This window comes from Henckelia pumila, chromosome 2, assembly GCF_033568475.1.
Source record: "Henckelia pumila isolate YLH828 chromosome 2, ASM3356847v2, whole genome shotgun sequence".
In the NCBI taxonomy this organism is placed as follows: domain Eukaryota; kingdom Viridiplantae; phylum Streptophyta; class Magnoliopsida; order Lamiales; family Gesneriaceae; genus Henckelia; species Henckelia pumila.
The window spans coordinates 90,957,498-90,975,826 of NC_133121.1; the positions used below are offsets into that span (position 1 = coordinate 90,957,498).

Here is an 18,329-nt window from a genome sequence, read left to right on the forward strand (position 1 = left end):
GCCAACCACCACTGAAATCCATCACAACAGCTCGTAATAAATCTTCAAGCGTCTGAATAGTTTTTTCAAATTGACCATCTGTCTGTGGATGATAGGCAGTACTCATGGACAATTTAGAACCCAAAGCTGATTTTAAACTAGACCAAAACTTAGAAGTAAATCTGGGATCACGGTCTGATACTCTAGTAACTGGCACACCATGCAATCGCACTATCTGATCAATGTACATTTTCGTCATTTTTGTATATGTCCAAGTATGATCATATGGAATAAAATGGGCAGATTTAGACAATCTATCCACAATAACCCAAATGATATCACAACCACGATTAGATCGAGGTAGGTGTGTCACGAAATCCATAGTAATGTGTTCCCAATTCCACTGTGGTACTTCAAAAATAAGTAACATACCACCTGGTCTCATTCTTTCAGCCTTCACTTGTTGACACGTCAAACACTTAGCCACAAAATCAGAAATATCTTTCTTCATATCTTCCCACTAGTAATGGGATTTCAAGATATGATACATCTTTCGAATTCCAGGATGTATACTATGTTGACTACCATGAGCTTCTCGTAGTATTTCTTCTTTCAAATCTATCAAATTTGGAACCACAAGTCTACCATTATAAAGCAAACATCCATCAGAAGCAACAAGGAATTTCCCTGACTGACCAGCTGGAGTTAATTTCTTTCAAGTGATGAATGTATGGATCAGTTTTTTGTGCTACTTTGATTTTCGAAATTATTCGTGGTTCGACTTGAATAGATGAAACTATGAAATGATTACCTTTAGCTCGATAAGTCCATCCTGAATTTCCCAAATGCTCATGAAGTTTAGAAATAGTTAAAGATGCCAACATCTTAGTATGAACTTTTCTGCTCAAAGCATCTGCAACTTGATTCACATTTCCTGGCTGGTATTGAATATCACAGTCAAAATCCTTAAGCAGTTCCAACCATCGACGTTGTCTCATATTCAAATCAGACTGTGTGAATAAATATTTCAGACTCTTATGATCGGAATAAATCACAAACTGTTCACCGTACAGATAATGACGCCATATTTTCAATGCATGCACAATGGCAGCCAATTCTAAATCATGAACTGGATAACGAGTCTCATGTGGTTTCAATTGACGAGATGTATACGCAATCACGCGTCCATTTTGCATCAAAACACAACCCAGTCCATTCAAAGAAGCATCTATACAGACAACAAATCCACCTGAGCCTGAAGGTAATGCTAGAACTGGAGCCGTAGTCAATTTTTCTTTCAAAGTCTGAAAACTATCTTCACATTCCTCAGTCCACACAAAACGTCGATCTTTTTGAGTCAATATCGTCATAGGCCTTGCTATGACAGAAAATCCCTTAATAAAACGCCTGTAATATCCATCCAGATCCAAAAAGCTTCGAATCTCAAAGACATTGGTTGGACTAGACCAATTAAGAACAACTTCAACTTTACTAGGATCTACAGATACCCCTTGTGCTGATATCACATGTCCTAGAAATAATACTCTATCCAACCAAAACTCGCACTTAGAAAACTTAGCATATAATTGTGATGTTCTGAGTGTCTGAAGTACTAATGTCAAATGTTCTTTATGCTCCTTCCTTGACTTGGAATAAATCAAAATGTCATCAATAAACACGATAACAAATCGATCTATAAATTCTCAAAACACACGATTCATTAAATCCATAAAAATCGTTGGAGTATTAGTCAACCCGAAAGGCACAACTAAGAATTCATAATGTCCATAACGCATTCGAAATGCTGTCTTGGGAACAACTTCCTCTCGAACTCTAAGTTGATGATATCCGGAACGAAGATCAATTTTAGAATACACAGATGTACCCTGCAACTGATCAAACAAGTCATCAATGCGTGGCAAAGGATACTTATTCTTCACAGTAGCCTGGTTCAATTGCCGATAACCGATGCACATTCTCATAGTTCCGTCTTTCTTCTTCACAAATAAGACTGGAGCCCCCAAGGCGACACACTTGGTCTAATATAACCTTTTTCCAGCAAATCTTGCAATTGTGTCTTAAGTTCTTTCAATTCTGCTGGAGCTAATCGATATGGGGCTCGAAAAATAGGACTTGTCCCTGACATCAACTCAATGCTCAGATCTATTTCCCTCTGAGGCGGAAAACTCGGAATCTCATCAGGAAATACATCAGGAAAATCCTTGACGACAGGAATATCTGAAACTTTCAATTTCTCCTCCTTCGTCACATCAAGAGCATAAATCATAAATCCTTCATTTCCTATCGACAATAATCTAAACATTTCCATTGCCGATACTAATGAAATGCGAGATTGTGAATCAGTACCATAAAAATTCCATTTATTGCCATAATACGATCTAAATCTCACAATTCCATGGAAACAATCAACAGTAGCTCTATCATTCATCAGTGTATCCATACCCAAGATACAGTCAAAATCAGACATAGCTAGTTTGATTAGATTGGTTATCATGATCTTATCCTCAAATCTAATCACACAATTCAAAACTATCTCATTAGACATCAAGAAAACACCAGCAGGAGTAGCAACAGACACAGTATCCAATAACGGAGTAAAAGCAATCTCATGCTCATCAGCAAATGTAACAGATAAAAATGAATGAGATGCTCCTGTGTCTATAAAGATACGTGCAGGATACTCAAAAATATAACAAATACCTGCAATAACTCCCCCAGGTGCATCTTGTGCCTGATCCTGAGTCGTGGCATGCACTTGAGCCTGCTGTGGACCTGAAAAACGCTGCTGAATCTGAGAATATGGATACCTAGGCTGATGCGTTGGCTGTACCGGAACATAAGGCTGTGTAGGAGCAAATTGCGGTACAGGAGCATATGGCCTGAACGATGGTCTTCCAGGAAACTGACCAAATTGTTGTGGTTGAGACTGTTGTCTTCCCGCATTTGGACACGCTCTGGCCAAATGTCCAACCTGACCACAGATAAAACAAGTCCCTGAAAATCCTGTACAATGTGCACTCAAATGGTTACCACCATATCTATCACAGTACACTCTACTAGTCGATCCAACTGAACTTCCACCACGACTACCACTGGAACTCGATGAACTGGACTGCTGTTTCTTTTTAAATTGTTTTCCTCGCAGTTTAAACCAAGGCTTCTTCGCTTGCTGAGAAGACTGAGTAGGCTGATATGGAGGTAAACCCATCGGTGTCTGTGAACTGCTTCCAGCTCCTTGAGGAACAGATGCTGGAATTGATTGTGGTTCACCCCTGACTAGACTTGCTTCAATCTTTTTTGCCTTTTCTACGACTTTCATATAAGTTGATGGAGTTTCAATAGTTACCAACGTGTGGATAGTTTGTGTAAGCCCCTTCAGAAAGTGTGAAAGCTTTGACCGATCATCCTTTGCAACGTGTGGGACATAAGGCAGAAGAGCATAAAACTGAGAAGCATATTCAGCAACAGATTTATTGTCTTGCACCAACAGATTAAATTCATCTTCCTTAGCAGAATAGTATGATGGTGGTGCATATTCCTGTGAAAATTGAGTACGAAATACTTCCCATGTAATCTTTTCACCAGAAGCAGAAAGTGTTTCTGTCGTTGTTTCCCACCAAAGTTGCGCTCGATCTTTAAGTTGAAATGGAACTAACTTCAATCGAATTTCATCAGGATACTCTAGTCCATTAAACATATTATTGAGACTTTTCAACCAACTAGCAGCTTTCTCACTTCCTTCATTGCCAAAAAACTTTTGAGGACGCAACTACTGAAATTGAGAAATTATTAATCGTATTCCTCCCATTTTCTCAGTCAATTGGGTCACTGGATCAGCCTCAGCCTGGACAGCTTTTCCTTTGTCAGGATTTACCCGTGGCTGTTGTTCCACCTCTAATTCCACATCTTTCGGAGGATGAATAGTTGGTCGACCACGTCTTTCCCTGACAATATCATCAAGATTTCTAACATTTTCCACTGCAGACTATTCTACAACTTCTTTTCCTTTTCTACCTCTTTCTCCCGGTGCCATTCTACAAGACACAAGGATTTAAATACACAAGCAGAAAGAATGTAACGAACAGAAAACTATGATAAGAACTCAGAGTTCTAATAAGAATTCATAAACTAAGTTGGAAAGCCAAGAACTACTGGATCTATCAGATAAGTTCAAATCAAACAAAACAAGTCACGTAAGAACAAGTAGTCACACACATACGCAACCATTTTGTTAGTGTCTAAACTCGAGTGTCCTAAACTCTAATTCGAGCATATCCCAGTTTATGCTCTTATACCAAATGAAAGGGCCCGTGTCCTGATTTAATATTTAATGATCAAACAACCAGGATTAACTAATGTATACAGCGAAAACGAGTTAAAAATTTGCGTTTTGGGCCTACAGAAAATTCGGCATGACCTATTTGTAAATAGGACATCCAAAAAAACCTGTACAACACAACCAGCAATATATACTCGAAAATAGAGTCCAAATATAACTGACATGAATAAAATCAAGTACAATGCAATGACATGCAATGCAATGCGTGACAGGTATCAATAGAATAAAGGATACCAAATGGAGTCCAAATAATCGTATCACAATAATCTCAGTGGCCACCCATGTCAGAAATGCATCAAACCAGAATCATCACTGCTAATCCACACACGTAGCATCGAGGGCGACAGGAGCTACCCGTCCGACCTCATGCTGTCATCAGGAGTGTCGTACGTAGCATCGAGAGCACGGTTGCTACCCGCTCGGTTTCGTGCTAACTCAGGAGTGCACTAAATAATGTCACTCGCTCCATCGATGACTCAATACATCTCAAGAGATCAATATCAATAGCAATCAAAGGAGTCAAGGCTCAACGTACTATGAAAAATTGTAAATGAGTGAATGCAATCATATAATCCACATAAGCACATAAAACACGTTATCACTCATTACAAAATACTAAATATCATTAAATGTCATTATAGGCATCGTAATATAAGCAGCTCATACGTACCTCAATCAACACTTAATTACCACAGAAATATCTCACGTATTTCTCGAATAGTCCAATCCTGTGGAAACATCATTTATTCATATTAATTCCTATTCCTTTGTACAAATATGAGAATTATCGGAACTAAGTCTAAAAATCCAAATTAATATTTCTCAATATTCATAATTCATAGTAAATCATCCTATCAATGTCCAAATATCGAATAAACGACTCTAAAAGTCAAAATACCAACATATTCAGATTCTGAATTTTTCCATAAAATTCCCAAATATTCTGAAATTTATATATATCAATTCCGATATAAAACCTACAACCAATAATAAATCAAATATCAATTAACGGAAGTCAATTGAATCAAAATTCCCAAAATTTGAAACTCTAATCTCGAAATCTACCTCAAAGCTAAGGCATAAAGCTCCAACTATCCTGAATAACCTTCCTTCTGCAGCAAGCGGCGATCGGCGGCGATCGGCGGCGGCTGTCGGAATTCGAGCTTCGAGTGACGCGAGAAAACCGTACAATATTGGTATCAAAAGAAAGCTTACGTCGCGAGGATTCCAGAACTATATTTACTTTTGCAATTCGGCCAAAAACGAAGAAGATACGAGTATTTAAAGCGACGGAAAAATTGTTGAAATAAAAGAACGAAGAAGACGACGCAGAGAAGGAATCTGGAGGAGAGAGAAAACCGAGGAAAAGAGATATATCTATCTTGTATGTATATCCATTTTATTAGATATGCATTGGTTTAATGTGTGTCTTATTTTATTCATTCGGGGTTAAATTTTGACTCGGTTCGAGTTATTTCAACTCTTGTGTGCTCTATAAATAAAATATGCATTTTAATATCGTCTATAAACTGATATTTATTCATACATATTTTTAACACACAAATTAATTAACATATTAAAATCGGGTCCTTACAATTCAAGTGGAAATTGATATTTTTGAGATAAAAATATTATTTTTTTATGGATCGAATCGATTAAGATATTCATTTCATAAAATTAAGTCGTGAGACGGACTCACAAAAACTCTTGTGTTAACAAGAATATGATGTCATATAAAACATCATTATTTTTAACAATGCACCCAATATATATTATGCAATTCACACGTATGAGTCTATGCATTGTTTTTGTTTTACTTTTCAAAATGTTATTTATCAAATCCCGTTATTTAACTATATTATATGTTTGATGTGCATGATAATGTGAGATTATGTCTTGTTTTTTGAGTTATCATTTGTTCGGTGTATTTTTTAATAAACTCACTCAATCATTCAATTTTGTGATTAGGTGGAATAAAGTGTGGGAAAATAAGCACTTCTTCATTCCTAGTATTAACAATCCATCTTTTAAACATTTATATTGTATCCAAAATTGACCTTTAGCTTAGAAACAAAAAGCCCAACTGCCCAAACAAAAGATGGTTAAAATTGTAATTAAAATATGTTCGAAAAGTAATTTAGTCAGAAGATTAAAATATTCTTAATTTATCCCACCCACAAAATTTATACCAAACATAATACTATTTTATTATATTTCTCCATCAATAATTCTTTTTATCATTTATTTACTATAATAGTATCGTCCGAACCAAACACAATCAAACATTAAGAACTAGGGCCAATTATAAAATATACTATTACTAACATAAACAGCATGGAGTAAAGTAGATAGATATATGATCTGTTTTCAATTATAGAATCCATAGTTGTTTTATTATTATTATTATTATTATTTAAAACACTCTTACCTTCTTGTAAAACTACAATTATAGCCCAACTAAAAAAAAAAAAAAAAAAGCTACAATTATAGCCAAATAACCATTATAATTCGAGTAACAAATCTCACTCCAGAATGTAAATCCCAACTACTCAACAAGTGCTGTATGGCTAGTCGAATATTTGACTAGCGAGGTTGAAGGCAAAATTAATCTAAATTTCTTATTTGATTTTTCTTACATGTTAATAATAAAAGGAGACAGCTTTAGTTTTTAAATTTCAAAACTCCTTGACCAATTCTGTGACTTAGTCTAACGTCTTCCTTGTACAGAGGAATTAGTTTAGGAGTTTGTTTGTAATCTTGTGTATATAATTACATTATTGAGATGAGAATACATATAACAATTTCACCATTTTCTATATCTATTTTATGGTATCAAAGCCATAACTTTTTTTTCCTTCGTTCCATCATGGCCACCACCGATTCTACCCACAATATAGTTGCTTCACAAAACAATTTAGTTAGCTTCAATGTTGCTGCCCAAACTCCATTAAAACTCACCTACACTAATTATGTCTCTTGGAAACTACAGTTTCAAACTTTGTTCATCGGCTATGATCTAATGGGATATATAGATGGCTCCTTACCATGCCCAGCTGCTATCCTCACACAAAACACTCCAAATCCTGCCTATACAATCTGGATCAGGCAAGATCAGTTAATCCTAAATGCAATCGTTGGCTCCCTATCTCCGGCCATAATTCCATTCATAGCCCGAGCAAAAACCTCAAAAGAAGCTTGGACCATATTAGCCACCACATATGCGACGCCATCTCGAGGACGAATCAAGCAAGTAAAAACTCACCTCAAGAATCTTACCAAAGGCTCTATGTCTATTACTGAATTCCTGCAGACCATCAAAGCGAGAGCAGACGAACTTGCTATTCTTGGTGCACCGATTGACGATGAAGACCTCATCGACAAAATTCTGGACAATCTTGGCGAAGAATACAAAGAACTTGTTCGTGTTGTCCAAGCGAGAGATAACCCAATTTCTTTTGAAGAATACATGAAAAACTTTTGAATTTTGAAGTCTCTCTCCACAGTACCAAAAACGAGCCTTCATATTTTCCCGCTTCGGCCAATCCAACAAGCCGCAACTACTCACATTCTGGAGCTAACTCGAAAAACTTTAGCAACAACTGGCGATCATCTTCAAAACCTGGAACTAACAGTATGGGATCTCGAACATCGCCTAATTCATTTACTCGCCCCGGTGCCTCAACTGGTCCTACCACACCATGGTCAGAATGTCCTTCTTCACGCCCTTATCTCGGCTACTGCCAAATTTGCTGATATCAAGGACACACTGTGAAATATTGCCCGTCATTCCGACTAGTACCAATTGAGCCAACCAACAACTATAGCACTCAAACATCCCCCACTCCATGGCAACCAAAGGCTCATTTTGACAGCAACATTGCAGCTCCAACATGGCTATTGGACAGTGGTGCTTCACACCATGTCACTTCTGACCTGAGCAATCTATCTCTTCATTCATCGTACACGGGCTCTGATGACATTATGATTGGAGATGGCACTAATCTTCCAATCACTCATACTGGTTCAACATCTCTAAAAACCCCCAATGCTCAATTTACCTTAGATAATGTCCTTTATGTTCCAGACATGAAAAAGAATCTGATTTCCATTTCCAAATTTTGCATCTCTAACAATGTTTTCATTGAATTCTTACCTCATTCTTTTATTGTGAAGGATCTTCGCACATGGGTAACAATATTGAAAGGTCAAACTAAAGATGGTGTATATGAGTGGCCAACAACCTTTCCATCCTCTCAGCCTTCTGCATTCTCGAGTGTCAAGACCACCTCATCCACATGGCATAGCAGATTAGGACATCCTGCTCTGCCCATCCTGCAGCATATTGTTTCTAGTTTCAAGTTAGATTTATCATCCTCTGTCAATTCAAAATTTTCATGTAATGCATGTCGTTGCAATAAGAGTCACAAACTTTCTTTCTCGCACTCTACCTTAGTTTCCAATCGACCTCTTCAAATAATCTTCTCTGATGTTTGGACCTCACCAATAATTTCTCACGATAGCTTTAAATATTATGTCATCTTTGTCGATCATTTTATGAAGTATATCTGGTTTTATCCTCTCAAACAAAAATCAGAAGTCAAAGATGTTTTCATAAGATTTAAAGCAATCGTGGAAAAGTTTTTTAACCACAACATCAATACCTTCTATTCAGACAATGGTGGTGAATATATTGCACTCACTAGTTTTCTACCTCTCAATGGTATATCTCATCTCACTACTCCGCCTCACATACCCGAGCACAACGGTTTCTCCGAACGGCATCATATTCACATTGTCGAAACAAGTCTTACCTTACTATCTCATGCCTCCATACCATTAACATTTTGGCCTCATGCCCTTTCTACTGCTGTTTATTTAATCAATCGCATGCCAACTCCTACCTTAGAATATCAGTCTCCTTATGAAAAAAATTTTGGTATAGCACCCAATTATTCAAAGTTAAAAATTTTTGGTTGTTTGTGTTATCCTTGGCTTCGACCATATTCCTCTCACAAACTTGAATCACATTCAAAACCATGCGTCTTTCTTGGATATTCTCTTACTCAAAGTGCATATTCTTGCTATGACCCATCCACAAACAAAATCTATGTTTCTAGGCATGTCCGGTTTACTGAGTCAGTATTTCCTTTTACTTCACTATGTCTGCAAAATGCACGCCCAGAATCAACTACTCTTTCTAGTTGGATACCACCACCAATAAAGGTCAATATTCCACCTCCAACCATATCACCATCTGAAGTTTTCATTCAATAGCCCCGGTGTGAAGATCCACCAGAATCTACAACCCTAACTAACCAAAATACCCAAAACCAATCCCTTCCAGCAAATTCTACCACCAACACCTCCCCAAACCCAATACACCATACACAAACCAATCCACAACCAACTCACCCAATGAGAACTCGTGCCAAAGATAACATTCAGAAACGTATTCAAAAATTAAACCTTCTTACCCAATTATCCAAATCACCTGAACTTGAACCGAACTCCCCAACCCAAGCCTTGAAAGAACCCAAATGGCGTAAGGCGATGTCTGAAGAATATGATGCTCTTGTTCGGAATGGGACGTGGGAATTAGTTCCATCTGATCCTGATCAAAATGTTGTTGTTTGTAAGTGGATTTTTCGAATTAAACATAAATCTGATGGTTCCATTGGCAGGTATAAAGCTCGATTGATTGCAAAGGGATTTCATCAATGTCCAGGAGTAGATTATCATGATACCTTTAGTCCAGTAATCAAGCCCACTACCATCCGTCTTGTTCTCAGTCTTGCAGTAAGCCATGGCTGGTCTCTTCGATAACTAGACATCAACAATGCATTTTTACAAGGCCATCTCACTGAAAATGTTTACATGAGTCAACCTCCAGGCTTCATTGATCGTGATTTTCCCTCACATGTTTGTAAGCTCCGAAAAGCTATATATGGGCTGAAGCAAGCTCCTCGAGCATGGTACCAAGAATTACGCTCCTTCCTTCTTCAATCTGGATTTAAGAATTCTTATTCTGATACATCTCTATTTGTTCTCAAGTCTGATGGTCACACACTATATTTACTTGTTTATGTTGATGATCTAATCGTTACTGGGGACAATGATATAATGGTGAATCATTTTGTTCAATCATTATCAAGTCGATTCTCTCTTAAGGATTCGGGAATGTTGTCTTATTTTCTTGGAGTGGAAGTGCTTCCAAATAAGCATGGTCTTTTCCTGTCTCAAAGGCGCTACCTTTTAAATCTTTTGGCTCGTGTGAAAATGTTGGAGGCAAAACCAGTACAAACACCAATGCCAACAAATTCATCATTATCTCTATACTCTGGAGCCAATTTATCTGATCCCACAGAATTTCGAGCAGTAGTTGGAAGTCTACAATATTTGTTGCTTACGCGTCTAGATATTGCATTTGCTGTGAATAAATTATCTCAATACATGCACAAGCCAACTATTGAACATTGGACTCTTGTGAAACGATTACTAAGATATCTTTGCGGCACACTTCACCATGGTCTCCAGCTGTATCGTGACTCTCCGATCTCATTGCATGCATTCTCTGACGCGGATTGGGCAGGGAACGTCGATGACTTTTCTTCCACCAGCGCTTATATTGTTTACTTGGGTCGAAATGCTATATCTTGGAGTTCTAAAAAGCAACGAATTGTTGCTCGCTCGTCTACGAAAGCCGAATATCGATCTGTTGCTAATACTACTGCAGAAATAAATTGGATTTGCTCTTTGGTAAATGATCTTGGTCTTCAACTCTCTACATGCCCAGTGATATATTGTGACAACATTGGAACAAATCAGTTATGCTCAAACCCTGTATTCCACTCACGGATGTTCATTCGGGATCAGGTGCAAAATGAAACTTTATGGGTTGCGCATGTCTCCTCAGTTGATCAACTAGCTGATATCTTAACAAAGCCACTACCTCCGGCTCGATTTTTATCTCTACGGGACAAGATTGGACTCTGTCATTGAGATCCATCTTGAGGGGGCCTAATAAAAGGAGTCAGCTTTAGTTTTTAAATTTCAAAACTCCTTGACCAATTCTGTAACTTAGTCTAACGTCTTCCTTATACAGAGGAATTAGTTTAGGAGTTTGTTTGTAATCTTATGTATATAATTACATTATTGAGATGAGAATACATATAACAATTTCACCATTTTCTATATCTCTTTTAGTTAAATCTAAATCTAAATTAATGTAATATATGAGATTTGGAACTAAAATCTTAAGCATTTCAACTAAAAAGTATATAGTTTTATACTTTTATTTAGAGACACGTAGCATTATGAGGAAATTTAAGCTATCATTTTTTTTGGACTAACATTTTTACATATATCATCATAACTAAAAATTTGTCGCAGGCTTAGATTGATATATTTCAAAAATTGAGAATGTTATATTTGAAATTCATCACATATAAATGTCATTTTATTAAATATTCCCTCTATTTATGTGACATGCTCGTATACACGAAACAATCTGAATAAAATGTTGCAAATATATATGTAAAATAATTTTTTTTTAAAAACTATTCATCAAAAAAATTATTGCACTAGACCCCTTTATTTAACTAACATATTGTTATACTTGTTTTTTTTTTTTAAGATTAAGATAACAATTATTGAATTGTTATCTAAAATCCAAAGCTTTAGGCTTCTGGGCTCTGGCTGGAACTGGATTTAGTACATGCCGTCAGTAGGGCATTACCCTGCGGGTGACGTATAACCCCATGATTAGTCAAAATTAATGAGTTCCACGTGGGGCCCACTGATTTTAACCAATCATGAGTCGTCACGTCACCCGCAGGGCACTTGTGAAACCCCGTATTTTTAAAGGTTACAATATATTAAAATATTGTTTTTATTTAATTATTTTGAAGGTGATTATACCAAGATAAATTAATACCAAGAATATTAGATTTTGAAAGTTTGCATATCGGAGATAAAATATATGCAAGATAAGTAGATTTGGTGAGAATCTTTTCATATATTTATTCATTATTAATTTTGTGAGATATTTAGTTTACAAAAATAAGATAAGTAATTAACATTTAGATGAAGTCAAATCTTGAGAGATAGAATTTCCATTCAAACTTTGATTATCGGTATCTTAGTTAATCTTAAGCTTCTATTGGGTGCCTATAAATAGAGAAGCAATGTTTAAGAAAAATCATACCACAAGTTCTCTCAAATTCGTGTGAGAGTAGGCGAAACGCTGCAGAGATTTTTCTTAAAGTTTGAAAAATCAGCCCTAGTACGAGATCTACTGTTGATGGTACAGAGATTTGAATCCAATCTCACCATTCAAATTGAAGAGGAAGATGTTATCGAGTTGAAGTCCAAATTTCAGCCCGATCCAACGGCTAGAATATTTTATACAATTTTTACAAGATTTCTGCACAGATTCTACTTGGGAATTGAGCAGCTTTTGTTCGTGGACAAGAAACGAATACAAACAGCGTTGAAACCAGATCTCCACCGTTCACAATTTAGATCATATCCTTAGAGAAGTCCAGACCAAATTTCATATTGATCCGACGGTTCAATATGTCATAGACGTTTCATCAAGATGACTGAATTTTTGCGACAATACAAGTATTTGATTTTGCACGGGTAGCGAGGTAAGTGGGCTTTTGTTTTAAAACCTTATGTATGATTTAAAATTTCGATCGTTCATGATATTCTTTCGAATTTTGCTATGTAATTGTTATTCTTGATGAATTTGTTATAAGTATGTTTTGACACTGTTATGACTCAAATTAAGAGTGGAAAGGAAATTTTCGAACCATGTTTTGATATGGCCCTGATGCGGTAGGTAATAATAATCGTTCCATGACCTCACCCTTTAGAGGTATTACATATAGGGGACTGATCAGTTAGCCACGAATAATGAGAGGAATTTCAGTGTCTGGCCAAAATATGGAAATCATGTCTATTTTGTTATGATGGTGATGTTATGTTTTGTTATGCTTTGTTGGGACATGAAAGAAATGTTTTTGTTACGGAATATATTACAAGTTTTGAGAAAAATATATATATGTATATATTTGATGTGATCGATCGGCCCCCACTTGCTGAGTGTTTTCCAAAGCACTCACCCCTTACTTTTTCCCTCCCAGATGGTGAAGATGATGATGTTGAGGAACGAGAACAAGATATGTTTTGGGGAGGTGATAGAAGAATATTTTAAGAATTTATTTTGTTATTTTTATTTTTGGGATTGATACGTTATACGTTAATATTTTATTATTTAAGTTTATAGTCGCTTGCGCAGTTATTTATTAGTTTTTGAATTATCGAGTTGTAAAGACAATATTTTTGGAGCTTTTATTTATGATAAAAGAATGGTTTGTATGCGTGACAGCTAGGGGTGGGCGTCGAGTCGGGTTCCTCGGGTTCGGGTAGTTCGGGTCGGGTACCCTAACTTTTCGGGTAGTAAAAATACTACCCGAACCCGAAATTTATTATGCACTACCCGACCATTCGGTTACCCGAAAAAGTCGGGTAGTTTCGGGTACCCGACCTCGGGTACCCGAAATTTATAACCAAAAAACAGAAAAGAGTCATTGCACTCCCTCAATTCTCCCCTTTTGAGTTTTAATATAATATATATGTATAAATTATAATATATATATATATATATATATATATATATATATATGTGCCATAATTATTTTATAAATATATAATATATATAGGTCGATTACCTGAATAAATTTCGGGTAGACACTTGTCTACCCGACACCAACCCGAACACAAATAATCGGATTCGGGTAATTACCCGAACCCGATATTTTCATAAAATTACCCGACCCGATCGGGTCGGTACCGATACCCGATGTAAAAACGCCCACCCCTAGACTGACAGCACTAGCTACAAAGTTTAACCAAAAACTCTTCCCAATCTGTTCATTAATATTATTTGTGAGATTTGATGTTCAAGATTTGGAGGTTTCTCAGAATTTAGTTAGTTGCTTGCTTGCAATGAAATCACGGCCTCATCCTATTTCAATGGTGTAAATTTTCTTGGGTATTCATTCATTTTTCTGCAACTCGTGATTCCGTGAAAAGCTGGCGTTTTACCCCTGGAAAATGTTAAAACAAATGCTAGGCTGCTGCAAAGTTTACATATCTGAAAGCAGAAACAAAGCTGCATTGGAGGCAATTGAGAAGGCAGCAAAATTGTATCCAATTTCCCCGATTGTGAACAAATTTGAGGATGAAACTTACAACAGAGTTGGGTATACCCTTGTCTCGGAAATGGGTCAAAACCCAATTTCATGTTCGTTGAAAAGCTGTGTTTTTGAAATGGTAAAAGTAGCCTTTCAAGAAATTGATCTTGAAACCCACAGTGGGACTCACCCTAGGCTTGGTGTCGTGGACCACATTTGTTTTCACTCTTTGGGTGGCATTTCACTGGACCATGTTGCAGCAACTGCTAAATCTTTGGCTGCTGATGTTGGCTCAAAGCTACAAGGTTTGGTTTTTTATTTCAATAATGGCTCCAAGTACCATTTTGAAGGTTTTTTACAGTTGAAAACTTCTCGGTTTATGGGACATGAAATTGTAGTGATGTCTTCATATTATTCTTGGAACTTTTTTCAACAATTCCCTCCCTTGCAGTCAATGATCCGTGAGGATTTTAGGAGTTCAGTTCATGTATTCTTTTGGCAAAAAAGTTGGAACATCATTGCATACATGAAAATTGATATTTAAGGCCAACTGATGGTTCAATCGTATAGAAAAATAGCACATCTTGCAGGATATCTTTGGCTAATATATGTCAAGCACGCAGTTGTTGCATCAAATTTTTCGTTACCGAGTCTGTGTGCGAGTGAAGAACATGATTATTTTTGAGTCAGAGTTTTGGGTGGAAGATCTTGAGTTCGGTGTGAGTGATGTGGTTTCAGACCTTTTGGTTTGTGTTGGATATGCTAGTTCAAACGTAATAGAGACTCGGTATCATGCATTCCTGTGTTCAATTTGTGAGGAGACATTAAAATCATAGGCTGCTGTAAGATAACTCTTTAGACGTAGGTGAAGTGTGAGTTCAGAGCAAAAGACTCACCTTACCTCTAAAACATGGTAGCTCGGGAAGACATAAAGAGTCGTGATTTCTCTTCAGGATCAGTTCAGTTGATTCATTTAGCATAAAGATTCGACCTTGTTGAGTCGAAATGTAGAAACAAACTTCAATGCGCGCTCTTTCATAATCTTGAAAGTGCTCTGGTTAAGTTTAAAGATTAGTCTAATGTTGTTTGTGTTGCTATGTTTTACGAAGGTATTAGTTTGTGGTTCTAGCCACAAGTTCATGCAAGTTATCCTGATTTTTCTACAGCCATTAGAGAATTTGATTTCTTTACATTGTAACTCTACATTAGTTTCCTGAGCCTGCAGTTGCTACCTTCCTATACGGAGCAGCACATCATGAGGGAAGATCCCTCGATTCTATCAGAAGAGAGCTTGGTTACTTCAAGCCGAACTCCACGGGGAATCAGTGGACCGGTGGGCTGAGATCAGAATCTTTGCAACTGACTCCAGACGAGGGCCCTCCTCGAGCTCTTCAAAGAAAAGGTGTTCTTGTGATTGGAGCAACCCGATGGGTTGATAACTACAACATCCCAGTTTTCTCCCATGACATAACCACTGTTCGTAAAATTTCAAGAAGGGTAAGTGGTAGGGGAGGGGGCCTAGCGTCTGTGCAATCTATGGCACTTGCTCATGGCGACGACGTGATTGAGGTGGCTTGCAACTTACTCGATCCTAGTAAAATTGGTGGCGACGAAGTCCAGCTTCATGTTGAGCAGCTCGCGAAGGAGGAGCGAGTGGAAGTGGGGAAGGGATACTATACTGATCTTTCACAGGACATGTTAGTTGATAAATATTTTGAACTGATTCGTACGGCTAAAGATGCATAGGCCAAAATTTTTCCCCCTTTTGTTGATACTTGGGGGCGGAGTTTAAAAATTACGACGAGTCTTGAACGCGAGACCTCTTCCGAGACAGGGATGCTGGTGCCAATTAGGCCAACATGTCTGTGGCAAGGCCAAAGTTGATTAAGCCTCTGTTTTTACCCCATTTATTTGATAGCAATTACACTTTTTGTTTTCTTTTTGGTCTTTCTGTATGATTTATTATTATTGTTATTGTTATTATTAATTTTGTAAAGTCTGGAGCACAAGGATCCTTATTAGTTATTGCATTTAACCAATATATGTACCTACATTTGACCAAAATTAAAATTTTAGAATATCCTTATTAAATTAACTATTCTGACTTATGATAATCAATAATTATCTAACTAATCACAAATTTTCTTATAAAAAATCACTAATATAATTCTCTACTTTAACTTAAGTTCTCACTTATGGAACGAAATTCTACTCGATATAATTCCTATTATACAGTTGTGCAAGTCTTCTAATTTTCATTATTTGACAAGTAGATGTTTGTATGAATGAATATTTATATCATATGATAAAAAATATTTATATCATTTATATTTGTATAGCAGGAAACGTATAACAAAATGGAATGGAGGATTTCATTCGCTCCAACGTATAAAAAAATGTAAAAAAAAAAATAATTATGTACGGGTAAAATATCTGCATTTGGTTCCGTTAATAAAAAAAAGACAAAAAAAAAAAAAATTAGTTGCAACTGATAGAACAACGATCAAAATGGGTTAACTTCGTGCTGCTAGTCAAATAGACAAAATGGGTCGATAATTTTTAAATAACCAAATGGAAGGTCATTTGGTCTGTCGAATGGTGGATTGTGACAAGTTACTTACCTAAGGACTTATCCGCTTCGACTCATCTAATATAACTAAAAATTTATAGTTTCGTCGGATTATTCCGTCACGACCAAACCACCAAAGTGAAGGATGGATAGCGGCTAAATGATGTATCGAGATGGGTTGCAGATTCGTTCATCCCGTCAGCGGGTTTTGACAGTCTCAAGCACGATTCACGAAGCATTTCAATTTTTAACCTCATATGTAATCTAATATGGGCCGAATCGACAGATTCTGTCAAATAGCTTTCCCATTATGACCCAATAACTTTTACCCACTAAACTAACTTTGGGCCGAAAACACAACTTCAAAAAATGCTGTAAATCTTTCATGCATAAAAGCCGAACAACAAAACATGAAAGTAAATTATTGTTTTTTTTAAGGAAAAACAAAATCAAAAATCAAAAGGACTTAAAGATTGTATTTGAATGGGCAACTTGGAAATAGGTACCCAAGCCAAACAAAAGTTTGAGTTGCATTTTTCAAAAATGCCCTTGTCGTTATTTTAATCATTTTTATTTCTTGAATTATCAAATGTGGAATCAGATTCAAAATCTGATTCACTTGATTCATCAAGATAATAAATATTTTCATCGTCGGATGAAAATTCAATTGTTTCTACTGGATAGAATCCAATAGTATATATTTCTTCAAGAAGTTTAACTTTATTTTTTTTTTCGTTTCGTTTTGGACATTCATTCGCATAATGTCCTTCTTCGTTGCATAACCAACATGTGCAATTCTTTCCTTTACCCTTTGGGCAATGTGGTTTTTTGTTATCAAATTTTTTATAAAATTTTCTTTTATAAGGTTTTCTGAAAAAAATTCTTTTAAATTTCTTTTTCTTATAGGGAATAAATTTTCTATTAAAAGATTTATAAGGTTTATTAAATTTATTCTGTTTCTGTCGTTTTAAATATTTGTGTGACATATTTGTTTTGCAACCGTATTCTTTTACTGTGAATTTCATTTTGTCACAACAAAGTTTATTGTTTTGTTTGTAAGATCTGGATATTCTTTTATTTAATGTTACTTCATGACATTTCTTTGTTATAACATCTTTAATGAATTTAATAGCTCCTCCTAGTGTTTTGGCATAAGCGCTAGTTAAGAATTCATCTTTACTATTTATTGGTATATTAGGTATTTTATTAAAAACACTTAATT

The 18,329-nt window shown here is 36.2% G+C and overlaps 2 protein-coding genes across 2 annotated transcripts; one reads left to right on the forward strand and one right to left on the reverse strand.

Annotated features, from left to right (window-relative positions):
• Positions 1-1,978: 1,978 nt before the first annotated feature.
• Positions 1,979-5,082, reverse strand: LOC140877907 (uncharacterized). Its single transcript, XM_073281510.1, has 5 exons — positions 5,030-5,082; positions 3,830-3,944; positions 3,205-3,769; positions 2,701-3,003; positions 1,979-2,316 (listed from the first exon to the last, which is right to left on the reverse strand). Exons 1-5 carry the CDS (start codon positions 5,080-5,082, stop codon positions 1,979-1,981), a joined length of 1,374 nt encoding a protein of 457 aa, XP_073137611.1.
• A 9,214-nt stretch (positions 5,083-14,296) lies between these two features.
• On the forward strand, positions 14,297-16,534 carry LOC140884272 (formiminotransferase cyclodeaminase-like protein). Its single transcript, XM_073290981.1, has 2 exons — positions 14,297-14,843; positions 15,764-16,534. The coding sequence occupies exons 1-2, from the start codon at positions 14,459-14,461 to the stop codon at positions 16,282-16,284; spliced, it is 906 nt and encodes a 301-aa protein (XP_073147082.1). The 5' UTR covers positions 14,297-14,458; the 3' UTR covers positions 16,285-16,534.
• The last annotated feature ends 1,795 nt before the right edge of the window (positions 16,535-18,329 follow it).

Excerpts from the sequence above, each read along its gene's own strand:
- LOC140884272 (XM_073290981.1), top strand. The coding sequence starts at position 14,459 with ATGTTAAAACAAATGCTAGGCTGCTGCAAAGTTTACATATCTGAAAGC. Across the intron at positions 14,844-15,763 it reads TGTTGGCTCAAAGCTACAAG|TTGCTACCTTCCTATACGGA; the intron begins GTTTGGTTTTTT and ends CTGAGCCTGCAG.
- LOC140877907 (XM_073281510.1), bottom strand. The coding sequence starts at position 5,082 with ATGATGTTTCCACAGGATTGGACTATTCGAGAAATACGTGAGATATTT. Across the intron at positions 3,945-5,029 it reads ATACGTGAGATATTTCTGTG|GGAAAGACGTGGTCGACCAA; the intron begins GTAATTAAGTGT and ends TGATATTGTCAG. Across the intron at positions 3,770-3,829 it reads TCCAGGCTGAGGCTGATCCA|TTGCGTCCTCAAAAGTTTTT; the intron begins GTGACCCAATTG and ends CAATTTCAGTAG.